Source organism: Saimiri boliviensis, chromosome 14, assembly GCF_048565385.1.
Source record: "Saimiri boliviensis isolate mSaiBol1 chromosome 14, mSaiBol1.pri, whole genome shotgun sequence".
Classification (NCBI taxonomy): Eukaryota; Metazoa; Chordata; class Mammalia; order Primates; family Cebidae; genus Saimiri; species Saimiri boliviensis.
Window position 1 is genome coordinate 14,407,754 of NC_133462.1, and position 21,956 is coordinate 14,429,709.

The 21,956-nt window shown below is 44.2% G+C and overlaps 1 protein-coding gene across 1 annotated transcript; it reads right to left on the reverse strand.

The window, feature by feature from the left end:
- Nucleotides 1-519: 519 nt before the first annotated feature.
- On the reverse strand, nucleotides 520-21,611 carry LOC141581135 (pregnancy-specific beta-1-glycoprotein 7-like). Its single transcript, XM_074385626.1, has 6 exons — nucleotides 21,465-21,611; nucleotides 20,186-20,545; nucleotides 13,044-13,319; nucleotides 10,085-10,363; nucleotides 9,432-9,686; nucleotides 520-885 (listed from the first exon to the last, which is right to left on the reverse strand). Exons 1-6 carry the CDS (start codon nucleotides 21,526-21,528, stop codon nucleotides 881-883), a joined length of 1,239 nt encoding a protein of 412 aa, XP_074241727.1. The 5' UTR covers nucleotides 21,529-21,611; the 3' UTR covers nucleotides 520-880.
- Nucleotides 21,612-21,956: the final 345 nt, after the last annotated feature.

Below are 21,956 nucleotides of genomic sequence, written 5' to 3' on the forward strand. Positions count from 1 at the left end.
AGGAGAAATACCTTATGTAGATGACAGGGCAATGGATGCAGCAAACCACCACCATGGCATGTGTATACCCAAGTAACAAACCTGCATGATCTGCACATGTACCCCAGAACAGAAAGTATAATAAATACATTTTTAAAAAGATTACCTGTGTTAGGCAGAACAATGGCATCCTAAAAGTGTCCACATTCTAATCCCTTGCACGTGCATCTACCTTTCTTGGTAAAAAGGCTTTGCAGTGGTAATGAAGTTAAGTATCTTGAGATTATTCTGGATAATCTGGGGAGGACTAGTGAAATCAGAAGGGTCCTTGTAAGTAAAAGTGAGAGGCAGGATGGTTAGGGTGAGAAAGATGCAGCCTGAAAGACTCCACTGGCCATCACTAGCTGTGAACATGCATCATAAAGCAAAGTTACAACTAATTTAGTTATGCATCTAATTGACTTTTATTTGCAAGGCATTGAATTTTATTTGCAAGGCAGCTCCGCCTGGGGCAATACAATAGCAGAAGGGTGGGTGAATTTCTAATGACAGCATTATCCTGCCAAGTGAAGGAGGCAGGCATAAGCAGGAACAAATTAAGAGGGGTGAAAGTTTCATCATGAAGAGGAGTCTTGTTCGGACATCTTTGAAAAAGCTGTCCACAGTGTGAAGTTGTCAACTCTTGTCCTGGTCTGCAGTTTGAGGGTCTCTCGTCTTGGTGTGTTGAACATTTCAGTGAAGTCTCTAAGTGGTTCACACCTCAGACACGAGGGTTATCTCTTGAAATTTACATTGAGTTGTCCACCTCCGGCTTATTGGGCTTCAGGAACAGAGCAGCTCTTGTTAGTAATTCCATGGGAGAACGTTGGATTGAAGTAGCTAGAAGACTCCACGGACCAGTTCAGTCTACAGGTGGGTAATAAAAACTTAATGAGCAGAGTTGCAATCTCATCACAGGTGCACTATAGTCTTTCTTTTCAACATACTTTTTCCCTCTCTATAGGAATCTCTATTTTTACCAAAGATAATTCCCAGTAGGACAAATTTGTTTGCAAGTAAGTTAAGTCTCATCAAACTTGGCCTGATTCTTCAAATAAGTGCAGCCAGAGTGGTGATGAACCATGGAGGGTCTTTTTAAAGTTTGCTTTGCTAGTAGTTTTTATAAGGAATCTCACATTAAACTTTAAAAAAAAAAAAACCCTTTTGAGACTGTAACAGAAAACCAAGGCTGACTTCAGAATTTGCCTGCAGTACCTGTGGATTCATTCTGTATATATTCTCAAATATAACATCCCAGTCAAAGCCTTGGTAATATAACCAATTGTTTCAAATGTGTCCTGTTATAGAAAGGGCAAATTCTTAATGAATTTGTGCAAATAACTGTATTACCATAAACATATAAATACTCATGAATGGTTCCTCATTTCTGGGGCAGTCAGGTAAGGAGCAAAAGTAAATATTTCTATTTTTGTTCACAAAAGTGTACTTTACCAAATGGCTGTAAACCATAGATTGCTTAAAAGAGAAAAAAGTCATAAATCTGGAAAACAAAACATTTAAAGAATCGGCAAATTTCCAAATAAAAAATCCTCATTATTATTTAGTCCAATGAAATTGATTTTTTTCCTGCTTCTTCTTGGTTGGCAATTTCATGAAAGTATCAGCCTGTTAAAATTCTAAAAGTTCTTAGAATGTCCAGAGGTATGATCTTAAAGTTATCAGAAACTTATATTCAAGAGTACTTGTCAGAGTGTTTTTTATAAATGTTTTTGAAGAAGCAACTTTTGACTGTAGCTGATTGCAAATGCTTTGAGAAAAAGTCAAAACATCTGTCTGTGAATGACCAAGACTGAAAATGACTATGGTTAGAAACCTGATTAGAGTTCATTATGAAAAGACATGGCTCACATAGAAACTTAGTTACTACTGAGGCATATGACATTATGACTCATAATAGATTTCTATGACTCATAATTTTGGAACACTCAGTAACACACCCATAAATATAAATTAGAGATAGTGTAGCATCACGTATTACTTATCATTTGACAATGCTTTCCATATAATTTAACATATCAAATGAGGTGGCTTTTCCATTAGGTTCTGTTTCTCAAATGGATTAGTTTTTGTGTAGCCCATTAATGAGTAGGGCCAACAACGTATATGTTTATGTATGTTGAAAGGTTCCCTAGGTAATTCCAACATTCCTAGCTAAAAATTATTGATTGAGGTCTAAATTCTACCTATTAGAACAGGGGTTCTCTATTCTAGTTACATGTTAGTAGCATCTCAGAAGACTTAAAAATTACCAATGCCTGGGTCCCACTCTATAATCCATTTGATTTAATGGTCATTAAATCAGAATTTATGGATGTGGCTAGAGCATCCACTTATAAAAATGTTTCCCAGTGATTCCAATGTGTAGCTATATTTCAGAATTCTCTGATTTCTTGTGGCATTAATTTCTTTCTTTCTCTCCTTTTTTTTTTTTTTTTTTTTTTGAAGCGGAGTCTTGCTTGCTCTGTTGCCCATGCTGGAGTGCAGTGGCACGATCTCAGTTCACTGCAACCTCTGCCTCCTGGGCTCACCTGATTCTCCTGCCTCAGTCTCCTGAGTAGCTGGGATTATAGGCACCCACCACCATACCCAGTTAATTTTTATATTTTTAGTAGATATGGAGTTTCACCATGTTGCCCAGGCTGGTCTCAATCTCCTGACACCAGATGATCTGCCTGCCTCAGCCTCCCAAAGTGCTGGGATTTCAGGCGTGAGCCACCGCGCTTGGCCTCATTTCTTTGTATTACGGTATTAATGATTCTTTCAGGTCTTATCTCCTGTCTTAGGCTTTATGTTTCCTGGGGTAGGGACCTTGCCTTCTTCATTTCTGTATCTTTCATAAACACATGAATTGGTCATCAGGGAAAAAGTCTCCATCACAGATACGTTGTGTCCTGAATCTCGGGTTCCCACATTAATGCTAGAGTCTTTGTTCTCCATGAGGTCAGAGTTTACTTGCGATGAGGGTGTGAATAAACCTGAAGGGCAGATGGTGGAGGGGAGATCACCCTGATTTGAGGCATAGCATTGAGACTAAGAATTCTATGTATATGTGGGGTGGAGGGGCCGGGATGTGTAGGAAGACAGTTCTAATTAGGATGGAAAACTTATACTAGGGAATAAAGGTAAAGGAAGTGAGAAGGATTTGTAAAAAGCAGAAATGTGAACATACCAAATAGGCTAGAGTAGAACTCTGAGGATTCTGGATTAGGTGAATTAACTAGATTTCAGGAAGGTAATGAGGCAATCATATGCCAGGAAGATTTCAAAGACTGAAGACAAGAAGTCCGTGAGTAGTTCAAGCAACCGTGGAGGTTTTATGGAAATGGAGAGAATGACACAAGCCAGAGATGTTTAAAAAGGACCAAGAGGGTTTTACAAAGTATTGAATCTGGGAAACAAATGAGAAGAGGCTGGGGATAAGTATGTCGAAGAGAAACTGGGGATACAGAGAGCATGGACACCAAGGAGGAAGAGACCTGCAGGAATCAGTGTGAGAAACAGTTTAGTGGGAGGAGGAGGAGATCCCGTCCGGATAGAGGCAAAGACATTCTTTCCCTCTTGCAAGCATGGCAGTCAGTCCTGTAGGAAAGAGGACAAGAGGGAAGGCCATCGGATCTGCCAGTCTTTCTGAAATACAGAAACAAACCTGGGCTGCTATATCAGAACCACCCTGGCCAGCACTCCAATCATAATGCCGACAGTGGCCCCAGATGAGAAGCCAAGAGAACTTCATTCTGAAGCATCTGTCATGGAAAGAAAAGAAGAAGGCTGGGCACAGTGACTCACACCTGTAATCGCAGAACTTTGAGAGGCCGAGGCAGGTGGATCACGAAGCCAGGAGTTCAAGACCAAGGTCATTGCTTTTTTCTATACCGTTAGAATATTTCACCTTTAGTGGTTGCATTTTTTTCTCATGTCTCAGTTATGGCCTGGCCAGGATGGTGAAAGCCTATCTCTATTAAAAATACAAAAATTAGCTGGGCGTGGTGGTGCACACCTGTAGTCCCAGCTACCCAGGAGGCTGAGTCAGGGGAATAGCTTGAACCTGGGAGGTGGAGGTTGCAGTGAGCCAAGATCACACCAGTGCACTGCAGCCTGGGCAACGGAGCAAGACTCCATCTCAACAACAAAAAAAAAAAAAGAGAGAGAAAATATTATGAAGGTGATGTTATTTTACACCTGGGTGCCCCAGGAACCAGCATTCAGCATGAAGTAGTCTCTAATTCTTCCTTCAAGGAATACATAACTATTGTGGAAAGGTTGCTGGGCGATGATTAGCCAACTATATTCCTGTAGTTTTTAAAAATTCCTCTCACCATGTTTCTAGATTGGCAGTGAGTCTTCTGTCAACTCCATACTGGCCATGCTGTACTCGGGTATTTTTGAAGGCTTTGGGACGTCAGAAAGGATAATTGCTTTTTTCTGTACCGTGAGAATATTTCACTTTTTTGTGGTTGCATCTTTTACTCACGTCTCTCTTAGGGCAGCCATGAATAAGACCCTGTCTGGTCTTCTGTCAGTCATGTCACTTGATTGACAGAAGTCCCAGATCAGTGCATTCCAAATTAAGCACTTGGTTTGTACAGAGACTTTGCCTCCCACAGGCTCCCGGCAGGAGTATGAAAGCAAGCCTAGTGCTCTGAGACTCTGTTTGACTCTCATGGGTGACTGGTTGGGGGGACTCCCCATCCGTCTTGCAGTAACTCTCTTCCAATTGCATTGGTACCTGAAACTTTTCTCTTTCTGCTTCACAGAAATCAGCTCTGCATCCTGGTCTGAGGGCTCTGTCGGGCTACTTTCATGCCTGCCCCACTTTCCCTCACATGTGTCTTCTCTAATAAATTATCTTGCATATCTAATCCAATCTTGGATGCATCTCAGTGGCTGTATACTAACATACCAGGTTTGATCCTTGGCACTTCTTTTTTTCTCTGTCTTCCACATGTAGTCAGTGACCATGTCCTAGTGTTTTCAGTGTTACCTCTTTATATATGTGTCTGTGTGTGTTTGTGTTCATGTGTGTGTATTTACATAAAATACCTTTTCCATACATAGACACACATGCACACACACAGATAAACGTGCACGCAGACACATACAATACCTTTTGCGTCTGTTTATTTCTGTTGCAACCATTTACTTTTAGACCTCATCAGTCAACTCAGGCTGATGACTAATATTATGTTAGCTAGTGTTGAGGGGCACTTCCTATGTGCCCAACCCTGTACTAAATTCTTTACCTGTCTCTTATTTGATTCATATAATAATTCTGTTGGGTAGACATTATTTTCATTTTACAGATAAAAACATGGAGGCTTAGAAAAAAGCTTTCCTGATGTCATAAGGCTAATGAGAGGTGGATCTGAGATTTGATTCTAGGACTACCTGACTTCAAGGCTAATGATAATGGTAGTAATACAGCAGCTGACATGTATGAAACATTTCCTATGTGTGGCATTTTGCTGAAGGTTTTATTGATAATTACATTAAACCTTTAAAACAATACTATAAGACAAGCACTCTTATTGCAATTTTCAGGTGAGAAATCAGAGACTCAGAGAGGTTAAGAATCTTGTGCAACAAATGTATAACTGTAAACTCTTACATTAAGAAATAAAAAAGATCTCAAATCAACGACCTAATTTACAACCTAGATATAGAAGAACAACCTAAACCCAAACACAGTGAATGAAGGAAATAATAAGAATTACAGTGGACATGAATAAAATGAAGAATAGAAAAACAATGGAGAAAATCAGGGAAACCAAAAGTCGGTTCTTCACAATGAGATGAACAAAATTGACAACCGTTAACTAGACTGACTAAGAAAAAAAGGAAGAAACATAAAATTACTAAAATCAGAAATGAAAGTCGAGTCTGGGCATGGTGGCTTATGTTTTAATTCCAGCACTCTGAGATGCCAAAGCAAAAAGATGGGTTGGGGTCAGGAGTTCGAAACCAGCCTGGACAACACAGGAAGACCCTGTCCCTACAAAACATTTCTATAAAAAATTAGCCAGGCATGGTGGCATATACTAGGTACTCGGGAGGCTCAAGGGGGAGTATTTCTCGAGCTCAGAAGGTGAAGATTGCAGTAAGCCGTGATTATGCTGCTGCACTCCAGCCTGGGTTGGCCTCCACAGTGTGAGACCTTGACTTGTCTCTTTCTCTTAAAAAGAAAAAAAGAGAGAGACAGAAAAGAAAGTAGAGACATTATTAGCAATTCAAAAGTAATAAAACTGTAAAAGTACTATGCATAATTCTATGTCAATAAATTGGATAACCTAGATAAAATGGATCAATTCCTAGAAACACATGAAAATCTGAATAGACCTGTAATTAGTAATAAAATTGAACCAATAAAACCATTTGACAAAATTCAATATTCTGTTATAATAAAAACATTCTGACTATGAATGGAGGGAAACCACCTTGACATAATGAAGGCAATATGGGAAAAGCCCAGTGCTGACACAGTCAATGGAGAAAGGCGGGCAGTCTTCCCCATACGATCAGGAATAAGATACAGATGCATGCTTTTGTCACTTCTGTTCCACACAGTATTGGAAGTCCTAGCCAGAGAAATTAGTCAAGAAAAATAAAGATACATTTGGAAGAAAAAGTAAAATAATCTCTGTTCACAGATAGCTTGAACTTACATGTAAAAAACACTAAAGAGGAAAAAACTGTTAGGATAAATTCAGTAAAGTTGCAACATACAAAATCAACAGGCAAACATCAGCTGTGTTTCTATACACTAACAGTCTGAAGGGAAATTCAGAAAAATGTTCAATTCACGTTAACATCAAAAAGAATAAATATTTTAGAGTAAGTTTAACCCAGAAGTTGAAAGAATTGTACCCCAAAATCTTCAAAATAGTGCGGAAAGAAATCAAAGATGGCATCAATACATGGAAAGATGTTTCATTTTCATGGATGGGAAGACTCGATATTGTCAGGAGGACAGCACTACCCAAGTGAGCTGCAGGCTCAGCGCAACGCCTGTCAGAATCCCAGTGACGGTTTTTGCAGAAATAGAAAAATCTCTCCTAAGATTCATATCGACTCTCAAGACTATAAGTAGACAAACAATCTTGAAAAAAAAAAAAAAAGAATGAACCTAGAGGACTCACACGTCCTGATTTCAACATTTACTACAAAGCCACGGTAGTCAATACAGTGTGGGACTGGCATAAAGGATGACACAGAAATTAACAGAATAGAATAGAGACCCCACAAAGAAATGCTTGCATATATGGCCAAATGATTTTGACAAGATTCCACAGCCATTCCGTGGGGAAAGGATAGTCTTTTTAACAAAAGATATTGGGAGAGCTGGATATCCATGGATAGAAATGAGCTGAACCTTTACCTAGCACCATATACAAAAACTATCCCACAATGGATCAAAGAATGGAAGGGAAGAGCGAAAACTATAAAACTGTTTGAATAAAATATAGGGAAAAAACTCATGACATTAGATTCCACAGTGACTTCTTGGTTATAACAGCAAAAACAGAGGCAATAAAGTAGGTAAGTTGGACTTCATGAAAATTAGAAACTTTTATATATCAAAAAATTATTGAGAAAGTGAAAAGGCAACCCATGAAATGGGAAAAATTGTTTGCAAATTACATATCTGATAAGGGATCAATTTCCAGACTATAGGAAGAACTACTACATATCAATAGCAAAAAATCCAAAAACCCAATGAAATATGAACAAAGGACTAAAATAGAGATTTCTCCAGGGAGGATATACAAATGGCCAGCAAGCACGTGCATAGATGCTCAACATCACCCGTACTTAGAGATATATGAATCTAAACCACGGTGATACTGCACGCCACACACATTAGGATGGCTTTGATTCAAAATAAAAGGCGCGCAAGAATATCAAACAACAAGTATTTTTAAGTAAGTGGAAGAATTGAAACGCTGGTGCATTGCTGTTGAGAATGTGACTTGTTATAACCTCTGTGGAAAATGGTAGGGCTGGTTCCCAAAACAAAGAATTACCATGTGATCCTGCAATTGCAATCTGGACAAACACTATAAAAATTAAAAGAAATGTGAACAGATATGTGTACACTGATGTTCACAGCAGCATTACTCACAATAGTCAACAGGTGGAAAGAACTGAAAAGTCCATTAAAACATAAGTGAATCGGAAAATGAGGTATATCCATGCAGTGGAATGTTATTCAATCTTACTTAACAAGCGATACAATTCTGATACATGGTGCAAAGAGGATGAACACTTTGTGTATACATATATAGTATATGGTATATATAGTCTCTATATATTATATATATAGACTAGATATAGACTATAGTTTATAGTCTATATATAGTCTATGTATATACTATAGTCTCTCTATATAGTATATATATAGACTATATATCTTAGAGCATAGTGTGTATATATAGTACATACAATATATATACAATATATGATGTATATGTGTGTCTATATAGATATACATATAGACTCATAATATACTTATATATATATAGACTATAAAGTTTATATAGACTATTTATGTATATATAAAGTCTATAAATATATATATACACACTTTTTGGCGCTGCCCTTTCCATGACACGCAGAGTCTCCATGGGTGAATCTCTATGTCTGCAAGTGTACGTCACTCACCGTCCTCTGTGCTGTGTCCCATGTGCTGTGCCCGCAGCCTCATACAGCCACTGATGTCAGAGCCAGGGCACAGCTCAGGAGTCTCCCCTGAGGCTTCCTCTCTGCTTATTTCCCTGCAGCCTGACCCAGGGGACACTTGGCTTCAACTGGCAACTCAATTTAGCCAAATTGAGGACAGGCCACCAGGGCTCTTTCTCCGCACACACGGGTCCCACCCCAGGTGCAGTCAGGCAGGGCCAGTCACAGAGGAGCCTGGAGCAGAGCAGGGAGCAGAGTCTGAGCTGCTCCTCCCTCATCCAAGGGGCTTCCTCCTCTCATTTGGGGGAAAAGTATGAGCTTGTTTCAAAGCCTCAGATGTTTCTTGAAGCTCATGCAGTAGGTAAAAGAAAACAAAGACGTGACAGAAAGGGATGTGTTGGTGACAGCGAGAAGCAACTGATCTTGAGGACTCTCCTTCTTGTCCCTCTGTGAAGTCTCTTCCACCACGTAGGGCTCAGGGCTGACAAAGCCCCCTCCCTACATTGCTCAGGCCGGACACAAGGTCAGTCATGAGAAATGAGAAAACCAAGGAAAACAGAGTCTGTAGAGACAAATTAGGAGGATTCAGGAGGAGAATTTAGGATTTGCTTGTGCCTACAGGACACAGTCTGGGAATAGAAATGTTTTCCTGACTTTCTCTGAAAGCCAGATAGACTCCATCTAAAAACCTACTGCCAATGATGCTGGGATTCACTTACCAGTGACTCTGATTTTCTTCAATGCGAAGTTTATCTTGCCAGTGACTGAGTTATGAGCAGAACAAAGATAGAGCCCGCTAGCTCTTGTAGTGATTTGGGGGGCATAGATCTCTTGTCCTGCTGGCAGGAACGTCCCATTAACCATCCAAAGATAATCTGCCGGTGGGTTAGAATCCGCGAAGCAGGAGAGGTGGAGGTTTCCTCCTTGACGGTAAAGGGTATCTGAAGGAGAAATCCTGGGGACGTCTGGACCATCTGGAGCAAAGAGAATAAAGCCACAGGTGATGTCCTCTGAGGGAAGGGGATGGTCCTGGTCAATTAAAGGGATACAGTGTTCCTCTGAGCCAAGACACACCCTGAAGTCCCAGCAAACCCCCTCTGTGTTCACTGAGCCGAAGCCTGAAGTATTCACCTGTTTCTCCCATCACAAGCTGTGGACCCCAAGTCTACCATGACAAGAGCATCCCTTCCCCTATATTCTTGGTCAAGACTGTGCCCACCCAGGTTTTCCCAGGGCAGGAAGTCATGGCCAGCTCAGGTGTCCAGAAGTAAAGGTGTCTGGACTTGAACCCGAGAGAGACTGAGAGTCCTGGCCTCTGGCTATTTGGATTTTAGCTGGTGTCCTGGCCCACAGAGGAACAAAAGATACTCACAGCGGACATTTAGGGTGACTGGGTCACTGCGGATGGGACCCTGTGAGGTCTGGATTCCACATTGATAGGATCCTGTGTCATTTCTAGTGACTCTGTGTAGAGTGAGGGTCCTGTTGTCATCAGACCATTGTATCCTGGGACTGAGTGGGAGGCTCTGACCATTTACCCACCACAGGTAGGTGGCATATCCAACTTCAGATATACAGGTTAAGGTTATCTCATCTTCATGTTCCACGGCATTGAATTTGTTGCTGGCGATGGAGGCTTTGGGCAGCTTCGCTGTGGAGATAACAGAGAGAAGATTGCCCCATGTGGCATCTTTGATTCCTCCACAGGCATCTTTCAATCAGAGTCGCATCTGCCACCTCTCAGCCCACCCAAGTCCTTGAAAGCCAGTGGCAGGTATGTGTGTCACAAGGCAGATGTATAATGATCTAAGGGCTCCGGACTGTGAGGCCACCTGCTCTGTCTTAGGGAGGCACAGGCTTTCTCAGGTGTGAACTGAGCAGCAGCATTGGGTGATGAAACAGACATGTGAGAGGGAGTCACAGCCGCTGGTGCCCCTCCCAATCCTTCCCTAATCAGCTGACTGGCTTTGCAATTTGGTCCCTTCCAAATTCCATCCTACTTTGCCCCCTTAGATGTGTTTTCTCTGTAGCTTCCCTTTCCAAGAACATTCTAGAGATGAGTAATAATGGGGCTTCCCATTGTCCTGAAACCCTATAGGTACTCAGCAGCCTGGCCTAGGAATGGATGTTTCAGCAGAAATAACCCAGGAAAGACCAGAGTCAAGCCCGGAGGTCAGTTCAGCCATCAGGCAGTGGAGGCACAAGGTGGGGCAGTTTTCCTCAGATGTTTCAGAGTGACTGATTTGAGCCAGTGACCTCTAAAGATAGAGCAGAGTCCAAGGAATGACCTGGAAAGAGTGAAGGGGACAGGCAAGAGCTGGTGGCTTTGGAGCAGAACCATGTTCCCTGTCCTGGGTTCTTGAAGTTTCCTCTCCTTCTGCAGAGGGCAGGTGAGAACCATGGAAATCTTTCTAGCAGTACACGTGGACATTTGCAAACGCAAGGCTGACTGGTGGAAATGGGGAGCATGAACTGCTGGGAATCTGGTCCTCACGGACCATGTGTGTTTGATGGATAGGAGACAGATATTTGGGAAGAAGTTTTGCAAGTATTTTCTTTCATTGGACATTCTAGTCTGATTCCATGGGATTGACTACTCTAGGGACCTCATATAAGTGGATTCCAGAGTGAATCAGAGGAGAGACTGCTGGTTGCCAGGAGCTAGTAGTGGGGAGAAGAGGGAATTATTGGTGGGTGTGCAGTTTCAGTTACGGGAGATGGGGAGGTTCTAGAGGTCTGCTGTACAGCTTGATGCCCGTAGTTCACACAGATTGAGCATTTCTTATGCATAAGACTGAGGATGAAAAGGGTTTTGTATTTCTGACATTTTTGTGATTCTGAAATATTTGCAATATACTTACTGATTTAGTGTCTCAAATCTGAGAGATTCAAATTCCAAAATGCTCCAGTGAGCATTTCTTTTCAGCATCAGATTAGTAGGCAAAAGTGGGAGGTGACAAGTCAGATGTATTCCTGCCTTCTTTTTTTCCTCACCACATTTCTAGCTTGGTGATTAGTCTTTGGTGAATTCCATACTGGCCATGCTGCACTCATATATTTTTGAATGTTTTGAGATGTCAGAAGGGTGATGGTTATTTTCTGTGTCATCAAACTTTCCACCTTACCACGGTTGCTTCTTTGTCTCAGTGTCTTTGTTGTGGCAGTCATTAATAAGAGCCTGTCAGGTCAGATTTAGGACAGATTTTTCTAATTCTGCAAAAAATGTTACTGGGATTCTGGTAGGGGTTGTGTTGAAGATGCAGCTCACTTTGGGTAGTACTGTCTTCCTAACAGTATTAAGTCTTTCAGTCCATGCAAATGGAATCTTTTTCCATTTATTGATGTCATCTTTAATTGCTTTCAGCAATGTTTTGTAGTTTTCAGAGGAGAATGCTTTGACATTGCTGGTTAAAGTTATTCCAAAATATTTTATTCTTTTTGATGTTAATGTCAATTGAAATTCTTTTCTTAATTTCCTTTCAGATTGTTCATTGTTAGTGTAGAGTCTAAAGAATCATCTAGAAAGAGTGAAGTGGACAGACAAAAGCTGGTGGCTTTGGAGTAGAAACGTTCCCTGTCATGGGTTTTTGATGTTCCCTCTCCCTTTGCAGAGGGCAGGTGGCCCTTTCCTGATATCCAGATAGATCTCACTGGGAAACACTGCCAGTGCTCTAGGGATCCACTTACCAGGGACTATGATCCTCTTGATTATGAGATTTGTTCTGCCAGTGTCTGAGTTATGGATGACACAGTTATAGACCATCTATATGTTTTAGTGATTTGGGGAATAAAGAACACTTGTGCTGATTGCTGGAACTTCCCATCAATCAGCCAAAAATGCTCTTCCTGTGGGTGAGAGTCTGTGAGGCAGGAGTCCTTGGGGATTTCCCCTGAATGGTGATAGTTGCATGAAGAAGAAATGGTAGGGGCATCCAGGCCATCTGGAGCAAAGAGAATAAAGCCACAGGTGATATTGTCAGGGGGTGGAGGAAGCTCCTGATCTGTGGAAGGGCCACAGTGACCATGTGAACCAGTCACAACACGGAAGTCCCAGGCAAACCTTTGCCATGTTCACTGATGTGGAGCCTGAGACACTCCCCTGTTTCTTTCATCACAAGCTGTGGACCCTGAGCCTCCCGTGACAGGAGGAGCCCCTTTCTTCCTATTGTTGATTGAGGCTAGGCCTACTCTGGTTTGCCCAGGGCAGAAAATCATGGCCTGCTTCGATGTCCAGGGGTAAAGGTCTCTGTACTTGGACCTGAGAGGCCTGGCCACTGGCCATGTGTATCTGGGATCAAGCCTGGGCCCACAGAGGAACAGAAGATACTCACGGAGGACATTCAGGGTGACTGGATCACTGCGGCTGGCCCTCACTGGGTTCCTCACTTCGCATTCATAGGATCCTGCATCATTCTCCGTGACATTGAATAGAATGAGGGTTCTGTTGTTATTGGACAGCTCCCACGTGCTAGTGATTGGGAGGCTCTGACCATTCATCCACCACAGGTAGCTTGCGTTCTGAATCTCAGGTTCACAGGTTAAGGTCACAGTGTCAGTCTTCCTGGGGTTTGAGTTGCTGCTGGCAATGGAGGGCTTGGGAGTCTCCACTGTGCAGATAACAGAGAGAAGATTACCCTGTGTGGCACCTTTGATTCCTCCAAAGGCATTTTTCAGTGAGAGTTGGCATCTCCCACCTCTCAGCCTACGGAAGTCCTTAAAAGCCCATGGCAGGTGTGTGTGTGTTACGAGACAGATGCATGGCAATCTGAGGGCTCAGAGATAGTGAGGCTTCCTGCTTTATGTGGGAGAAGTACAGAGTTTCTCAAGCGTGAATAGAGCAGGTCTGTTGGGTCATGGAAAGACACAGGACCAAGAGTAACAGCTCCTGGTGCGTCTCTGAGCCCCTCCCTCTCCAGCTGCCTGCCTGGCCCACCTTGTGGTCCTCACCTGGAACATGCAGCTGCTGGAATCTTTTCAGTTTCAGTTTTACTTTCCCCCCTTCCCTGGTATGTTTTCTCTGCAGCTTCTCTTTCCAAGGACATCCTAGAGATGGGTGATGATGGAACTTACCATTGTCCTTTGGGTACCCTGTGGGTACTGGGCAGCCTGGCCTGGGACTGGGTACTTCAGCAGAAGTAACACAGGGGAGGCCAGGGGCAAGCCGGGAGGTCAGTTCAGCCATCAGGCAGTGGAGGCACAAGGTGGGGCAGTTTCCCCGGGGGTTTCATAGTGACTGACTTGAGCCAGTGACTCTAAAGATAGAGCAGAGTCCAAGGAATGATCTAGAAAGAGTGAAGGGGACAGGCAAGAGCTGGTGGCTTTGGAGCAAGACCATGTTGCCTGTTGTGGGTCCATGATGTTCTCTTTCTCCTTGTAGAGCGAAGGTGAGATCCATGTGGATCTTTTTAGAAATACATGTGGATGTCTGCAAATGCAGACCTGACTGGTGGGAAGGGGGAGCATGAACTGCCGGAAAGCTGGACTTCATGGATCATATGTGTCTGATGGACATAAGACCAAAATTTGGGAAGAAATCTTGCAGATACTTGGTCTCATTAGACATTCTACTCTGTGATTCCATGATTTTGACTGCTCTATGGACCTCATATCAGTGGATCCCAGAGTGAGTCAGAGCATAGAATGGTAGTTGCCAGGAGCTGGGGTCAGGGGAATAGGGCATTGTTCAATGGGTGTGCAGTTTCAGTTATGCAGGACGAGGCGGTTCTAGAGATCTGCTGTACAGCTTCATGCCTGTAGTTGATACGAATAAAGCATTCCTTATGCAGAAAGCCTAAAACCAGAAGTGTTTTGGATTTCTAAGTTGGTTTGATTTTGGAATATTTGCAGTGTACTTACTGGTTTGACATCCAAAATCTGAAAAAGTTTAAATCCAAAATGCCCCAGTGAGCACTTCTTTTTCGCACTGCAGAAGTGGTCAGAAGTGTTGGGTTTGGGGGCATTTCAGATTTTGGATTTTTAGATTTTGGATGCTCAATTGGTAATACTGTAAAAAGTTGTCAGGAGTGCAGACCTCATGTTATGTTCTGACTCTTGTAACAAAAAATATTTGGTGGCAACAGGAAAATGTTTTCATAAGTGGAAATTTTTATTGGTGGTCCAAACATCTAAGATCAATTGCTGGCAGTAGTATTTCTCTTGATACCAAAATAAGGTTTAGGTGTGTTGTGAATTCCAGCAGGATCACACTTTGCTCAAAGGAAGAAGCAGAAGGTGAGTTAAAATGAGCCACTCCCTAAGTACATAGTCCCAGAAAAAGGCCAGAACTGGTGAGAGAGAGTCTTAGGTGTGTCAATTCCATAAAGGGAGGAATGATGCCAAATTAAGAGAAGTGATGTGTGTTAGGTTAGTAAATACAGAAAGAGCTCCCTCCTTCTCATTTCTGTGCAGTGTTGGGAAAAATGGGGAGGTGCCCAAAACAGGTATGTGAAATGCTTTCTTCATTTTCTCTTAACCACAGGAAACACAACTAGAGTTTCAGTTCATGTTAATTAGGAAGAGTCTAAGTGAGCTGCCAGTGGCTCTTGTGTCTTTCCACATGAAGAACGTATGAAAATGGCATCACCATGAGGAAACAGGTGTATGTGGAACAGACAGTAAAACCGTCAGATAGCACCCACCCGGCCACCTCCAACTGGCCCCCCAAACCACCAGTATTCCCCTTACATTTACGTTACAGACTTGGTAGTTGACCCACAACAATAAAATTTAAAAATTACTATTTTCAATGCAAAATATTAAACATGTAGTTAAATATGTTGTTCTGCTTCTTTTCTCTCCCTTTTGAACTTTCCTGTTTCCATTTTGAACGTTTCTATTGACACATCCTCCAGCTAGGGATTCTGTCCTCAGCTGTGCCCAGTCTATCAGTAAGCCCATCAAAGGCATTCTTCATTTCTCTAACAGTATTTTTCATCTCTAGCATTTCTGTTGATTCTTTCTTAGAATATTCATCTCTCTGCTTACATCATTCATCTGTTCCTGCATGGTGTCTACTTTTTAAATTACAATCCTTAACCACATTTCTTTTGAATTCTCAGTCTGGGGTGGTTGCAGTGGCTCACATCTGTAATCCCAGCACTTTGGGAGGCTGACGCAGGCAGATCACCTGAGGTTGGGAGTTTGAGACCTACTTGACCGACATGGAGAAACCCCGTCTCTCCTAAGAATACAAAATTAGCCAGCCATGGTGGCAGGAGCCTGCAATCCCAGATACTTGGGAGGCTGAGGCAGGAGATTTGCTTGAACCCGGGAGGGAGAGGTTGCAGTGAGCCAAGATCATGCCACTGCACTCCAGCCTGGGCAACAAGAGCAAAAACTCCATAAAAAAAAAAAAAGTTCCCAGTCTGATAATTTCAAGATATCTGCCACATCTGTGTTCTGTTCTGATCCTTGCTCTGTCTTTCATATTGCATATATATATATATATATATATATATATATATATATATGTCATAGTCTGTCTTGTATGTTTTGTGGAAAGTCAGACATGATGTACTGGGTAAAGGGACTTGAGAGAGCAGGCATTCAGTGATGTGGTGGTGAGTGTGGAGAGGAAAGGGTTCTGTGGTCATGGATGAGGTCTGTGTCCTGGGCTGTGAGTGTCAGAAGTGCTCCTGGGCTGTGAATGTCACAAGTGTCTCTCAGGCTGTTCTTCATTTTAGGTGAGACATAATGGCCAGAGGAATTTGGAGTTGGATATTTTCTCCTCTCCAGTCCAGTTAGGCTTTGACAAAACCCTAGCTGATCAGGCTGTGGTAAAATAGTTTCTCTTAAAGGCGGGTCTTATTAAGAAGAATAGAATTCACTGGCATATCTTCAAGTTGTTCTTTACCCTCCCCACACAGAAAGGATGAGGAGATTTTTAGTGAATATTCACTGCAAAAACCTGGTAGAGCTCCAGAAGCCAAGAGTCACAAAAAGTGCCCCTGTTGTCAAAAGTGGTCCATCCCCTCGAGTGTTTCCCTGTGGGTCTTGTCTGCACTGATTCTTTGGCAACTCACCAGTTACAGGTCAGGTTCTCTGTCCCCAACACTGGTTCCCACTGGGGATTCTGCGCCTGGGTTTCTGCTCAGATGAGGTTGCTGATCTGTCTTTGCCTGTCACTCTGTCCAATATGTGGGTCAGTTGGCACCGAGACCTCACATCTCTGAGGGATTTTGAAGAGTTGTTGATTTTTGAGTTTGTCAGCGTTTTACTTGCTGTTAGAACCGAATGACAAATCTCCAGCTTGTTATATGCCTGACAGGAAACCAGAAGCCTCTAGGAAGTGACTGGAGAATGTGAGCTCCACAGCAGGTTGAGGACGGAATCACAAGTGACATGGGTGAAGTGATCCCATGGGGTTTGGGGACTGCAGGCTTGTCCAGCCTGTTATACCCTGGTGAGTGTCACAACAGTGAGAGCAAACTAGATGGCTGACTCCATCCGGTGTCTAGCCTCAGGCTGGCTGTCCTCACTCATTCCTGGGCATAGGCCAGGCTAACCATGGGCGGAATTTAGTTTATGGTTTAACTTTGAAGCAAGAGTGATAATAGTTCCTCCGTGAAACTAATTCCCTTATTGCCCAGAGACTACCTTTGTAAAGCTAATGAACGATCATGAGATTAAGATTATAGGAGCAGCCTGAATTCTGCTAAAATGTAGGCACAGTCTATAGTCCCTTACTGTTCCAATGTCATTATCCCGGAGTTTACAAAATGTGTGACTAATTGCTCCATAGATAACATCACTATTGTAGAAGCGGAGATTGGTCTTTTGAGACGTTTCTCAGATTTTGCATTCTGGCAACCAGTTGACATCATCCGTACCCATGGCTAACGGCTCATCCAGTCATGTGGCACCCACCTAGAGGCAGATTCCACAAAGACAGATCATTTCCACCCACCTGCATCATTTCATCCCCAAACTATTAGCAGTACTTATTTTTTAACCTTGTGTCCCTGAAACTTCTTGAAAATCTTTTTTTTTTTTTTTTTCTTGAGACAGAGTCTTGCTCTGTCACCCAGGCTGGTGTGCAATGGTGCAATCTCAGCTCACTGCATCCTCCGCCTCCCGAATTCAAGTGATTCTCCTGCCTCATCCTCCCGAATATCTGGGACTACAGGCATGTGCCACTACGCCCTGCTAATTTTTTGTATTTTTTGTAGAGACAGGGTATCACCGTGTTAGCCACGATGGTCTCGATCTCCTGACCTTGTGATCTGCCCGCCTCAGCCTCCCAAAGTGCTGGAATTACAGGCATGAGCCACTGCATCCAGCCAATTCCTTGAACATCTCTAACTTTTGATCTAGTGAGGAGGCTGATTTGAGAAATAATAAACCTCTGTCCTCCTGTGTGGGAGACATAAAGTAATGATAATCTTTCTTTACAGCAAATCATATCTCTATAAATTGGTATTGTTTGTGCAGGAGGCCAGAAGAACTTGTCTGGCAGTTACAGGAGTGGATGGAGGTGCTGCCCATCCCTGTCCCATGGTCTTTTCCACAGGTCGGCCTCACACAGGGAAAGAGCCCTGGATGGGGACACAGTGGAAGCTCATTCTCTTAGTGACCTGGGGACATGGGCTTGAGATGTCCTGGCAGGAGTGGCAACTCCGGCTGATTTGTGTGCTTTTCCCAATTCCTGGGAGGTGTGCCAGGACACACTGTGAGTGGGAAGGGAACAGAATCGTCAGCCCAGGTAGGGGGAATGTCTGGAGAAGTCCTAAGGTGGAGGAAACTGTGTAGGACACGCCTTGCCAGTTAGAATGAAGGGGGAGGAAGATGAGGGACACAGGAGCAGAGAGAGCCAGAGACCCCCATGGCAGTGAGCAGAGGGGGCTACAGTGACCTCAGAGACCCGAGGGACCAGGTTCCCCCAGTGCCACAGTCCAGGACCAGGGAGCCCTGAAAACCTTCCAGTGGCCAAGGAGCTTCAAAGTCACACGAGGTGGGGTGGCTTTAGGGGCAAGAGGTAGAGGGGGGATGAAACATAGGCGTCAGCCTCTGAAGGACAAGGAAGAGGTGTGGCTGGAACCTCCTAGGATTCTGCGTCCAGGATCCAGTCTCTAAAGAGGTTACGGATCATTCATTCCTTCATTCAATTCCTTTTTTGACGTGACAGCTCCTGAGTATGTGTCTCTCGCTGGGCCTGTGCTGGTGCAGGGTGTGAGTGGGGAAAGAAAACAAAGGCCTCTCCTGTATCCTCTCACGAGAGTGACATCACCACTTTGGAAAACACAGGATTTTAGATTTAGTGATGGAAGTTAAGATCTAAGTGGGAGGCCTGGACAGTTTTTGCCCTGACTCTGACAGTTGAGGCAGGCGACTGAGTTCTGGAGTACAAACTAATCAGCTGTCCATTTGTTCTCACTTCTCTGAGGTGTGGATGCCGAAGAAGAAAGGATTTGAGCCAGTAAATGACTGTGGGGTCCTTAGACCCCAGGAAGCCCTCCCTTCTGGTGGAGAGGATGGGCCTGTGGCTGCAGACAGACCTCATGGGACTCTGATGCCCTTGGTGTTTGTGTGACTCTGGTTCGGTGACTGTGCCGTCCTGTGCCTCCGTTTTCTCTCCATCAAATAAGCTTTTTCTCCATCAAAGTGTGTGGCTTTTCATGCTATCTGTAAATACACTTTAAATCACTCACCTGACCTAACGCTTGGCACAGAGGAGGTGTTCACACAAACAGCATTTACTATGACTTGCCTCCATGAGAGAGCACCTTTAGGTCAGATTCCTGTGCTCAAGCTGCTGCCAGGTACATCTTCTGTCTTCTGTTTCTGCTTCTGGGGACACTGGACTTTCTATGGAATGTCCTAAACCTCCCAAGGTAGTTGGCAGATGGCCTACAAAGCTTGTCTTTCTGTCCTCTCTACTCTGAGTATGAGGTGAAGAAGGTTCTGTCCTTGCCCAGATGAGGCTCTGAGGGCTGAGCCCTGGCTGGTGAGCAGCTCCAGGAGCCACAGTCCTCAGGCAGCTGGTAAATCCTTGCTCCCAGTAAGCCCTGCCCAGGAAGCCACAACCCAGCCCTCGCACAGGCTCCTCAGCTTTATCTGGAGTAAGGATTTTGGGATAGAGGTCTGGGGTTGGGGCTTCTAGGGCTGAGCTTCTCTGAGAGTATCCCAGGGGACCCCTCAGGCCAAGCCCTACTCCATTCTCCAGGGCCTTCCTCGGGGTCAGGTTTATGGAGAGGGCATGAGGTGCTTGGCTGAGACTGATCCCCTTCTGAGTCCCCCCTATCAGACTGTCCTTCCTCTGCAGTGAATGTCTGCAGGGTCTGGATGCAGGAAAGGAATTCCGATCTGTTGAAGTTTGTCTCCCGTGTGTGTGTCCTGTGCTAAATGTCCAAACCCCAACATGGGACATAATGCAGAGAGGGACACAGACAGTCCAGGTCTGACAATCCTGTGTGTGCAAAGTAGGAGTGACCCCCCTCGACCCGACACCACCCGGGGATCATGTGTAATCACTCACGGTATAAGGTGAAATGTCCAGTTACTCCCTTATTCCTTTCACCTCGCGTGCTGACTTGTAGGGTGTAGGATCCTGTGTCATTCTGGGTGACGTTCTGGATCAGCAGGGAAGCATTGGAAAATATTCGTTCTCGTCCACTGTATGCAGGCCCAGGTAGAGTTATTTGAGTGTCTATTAAATATGCTGTAAGGTAATGGCGGATGTCCATCACTTTCCCTCTGTACCAACTGTAGCCAGTAGAATTCTGGGGCAAATTGTGGACTTGTAGAAGAACATCCGTCCCCTCTGAAACAACGTGTGGCTGGGCTTCAATCATGACTTGGGCAGTGGTAGGTGGGTTCCAGAAGTTTAAAAGTGATGCTAGGAGGTAGAGAGAGCATCTGTCAATATGGAGACCGATATACTGGGGTGAAGAGATGGGGCTCTGGGTCCTCAGAAGGTCTCTTCAATCCTCAGTCTTGAAGAGACACACACATACACCGTGTGTGTGTGTGTGTGTCTGTGTGTGTGTGTGTGTGTGTGTCCTACTGTTCTACTGGGTCAAGGTCAACAGCATGACCCCCATCCCTTCAACACTTCTGACCTTGGCCTTTTTGCTGTTTGGAATCCTCTTCCCTAAGGGCTGCCTGTCTCCCTCCCCTCTGCCCTCGATCCGGTTCACATCAGGGCACCCTTAGAAGCCTTCTTTCTTGACACCTCCTCCGGAGACCCTGGGTCTTCCCTTTCTGACCTTTCCCTGCTCTGTTCCCTCCAGGGCTCTTGTCAACACCTGACCTCACATTCTAGATCTCTTTGCATGCTTGTCTTCCTCCCCATGAGAGCATGAGCTGCATGAGGACAGATGCTTTGTGATCTTGGTTGCACCCTAGTACCCGGGAAAGACTGCAGACTCCTGTAGATGTGAGAATTCCCAGGGCCCTCCACATCCTGGTGGTGATTTTTTCCTTTTCCAGTTGTTGAGGTTTTTGGCTCAGGACTCTGTTTCATGCCCTGCTTATGTTTTTAAGTGTCATCTGATACAGTTATTGTCATTTTACAAAATGTTGTTGCCAGTGATAATTAACCAGGAAAACAGAATACTTGAGATTTTCCTGCCTCTTACCAATTCCAGTTCACTGAGATTTTCCTATTTTGACCCCGATCCTTTTCTGGTGTATTTCCCCCTGTCTAGGCTCCAACAGAGCCTTCTTTCTGTTTCAGAGCCCCGTCCTCCCCAGGAGACCCCAGCCCGTAACTGCGCTTCCTCCTCCTGTCCTCTCCCAGGAAGTTCACTCCTCACCTGTGAGCAGGAACCCCTGCCAGGTGATGTGCTGTGTGCAGGGAGGTGCTAAGGGGACCAGCATGGTCTCCGCTGCCTGCGTGTCCTCCTCTGTGGAGATGAGCCTGGGATCCAGAAACTTTCAGATCACGGCTGCCAGCTCTGCTGTCCTTCCTCCTTCTGCACGGAGCCTCTTCCCAGGGCAGGAGCACTTCTCAGGCTCATGGGCGGGGTCTGTACCCAGGACACCTCTCGTCCCCTCCCCTCAGTCCTGCCTCCTTTTCCCTCCTTCTCTTTTTCCTTTGGTCTGTGTTTCAGGCCCCTGGGAACTGCTCTGCCTCCTTCACCAGTGATTCTCTCACCTACCTCTTCACACGCTATGTGCAGAAACACAGACACATACACACGAAACACACAGACACATACAGTCCCACATATACCCTATAGGTTGGGCAAGCACAGTCCTGGGCCTCAGCTTCCTGCTGTCCCCATGGTCTGGGTCGGGATGCACAT

What these genes read in the sequence shown, in the direction of transcription:
- LOC141581135 (XM_074385626.1), bottom strand. Translation starts at nt 21,528, where the DNA reads ATGCTGGTCCCCTTAGCACCTCCCTGCACACAGCACATCACCTGGCAG. An exon ending in TGGACATTTCACCTTATACC is followed by an intron (nt 13,320 to 20,185) that starts GTGAGTGATTAC and finishes TTATCTGCACAG; the next exon opens with TGGAGACTCCCAAGCCCTCC. An exon ending in AGTCACCCTAAATGTCCGCT is followed by an intron (nt 9,687 to 10,084) that starts GTGAGTATCTTT and finishes TCTTTGCTCCAG; the next exon opens with ATGGTCCAGACGTCCCCAGG.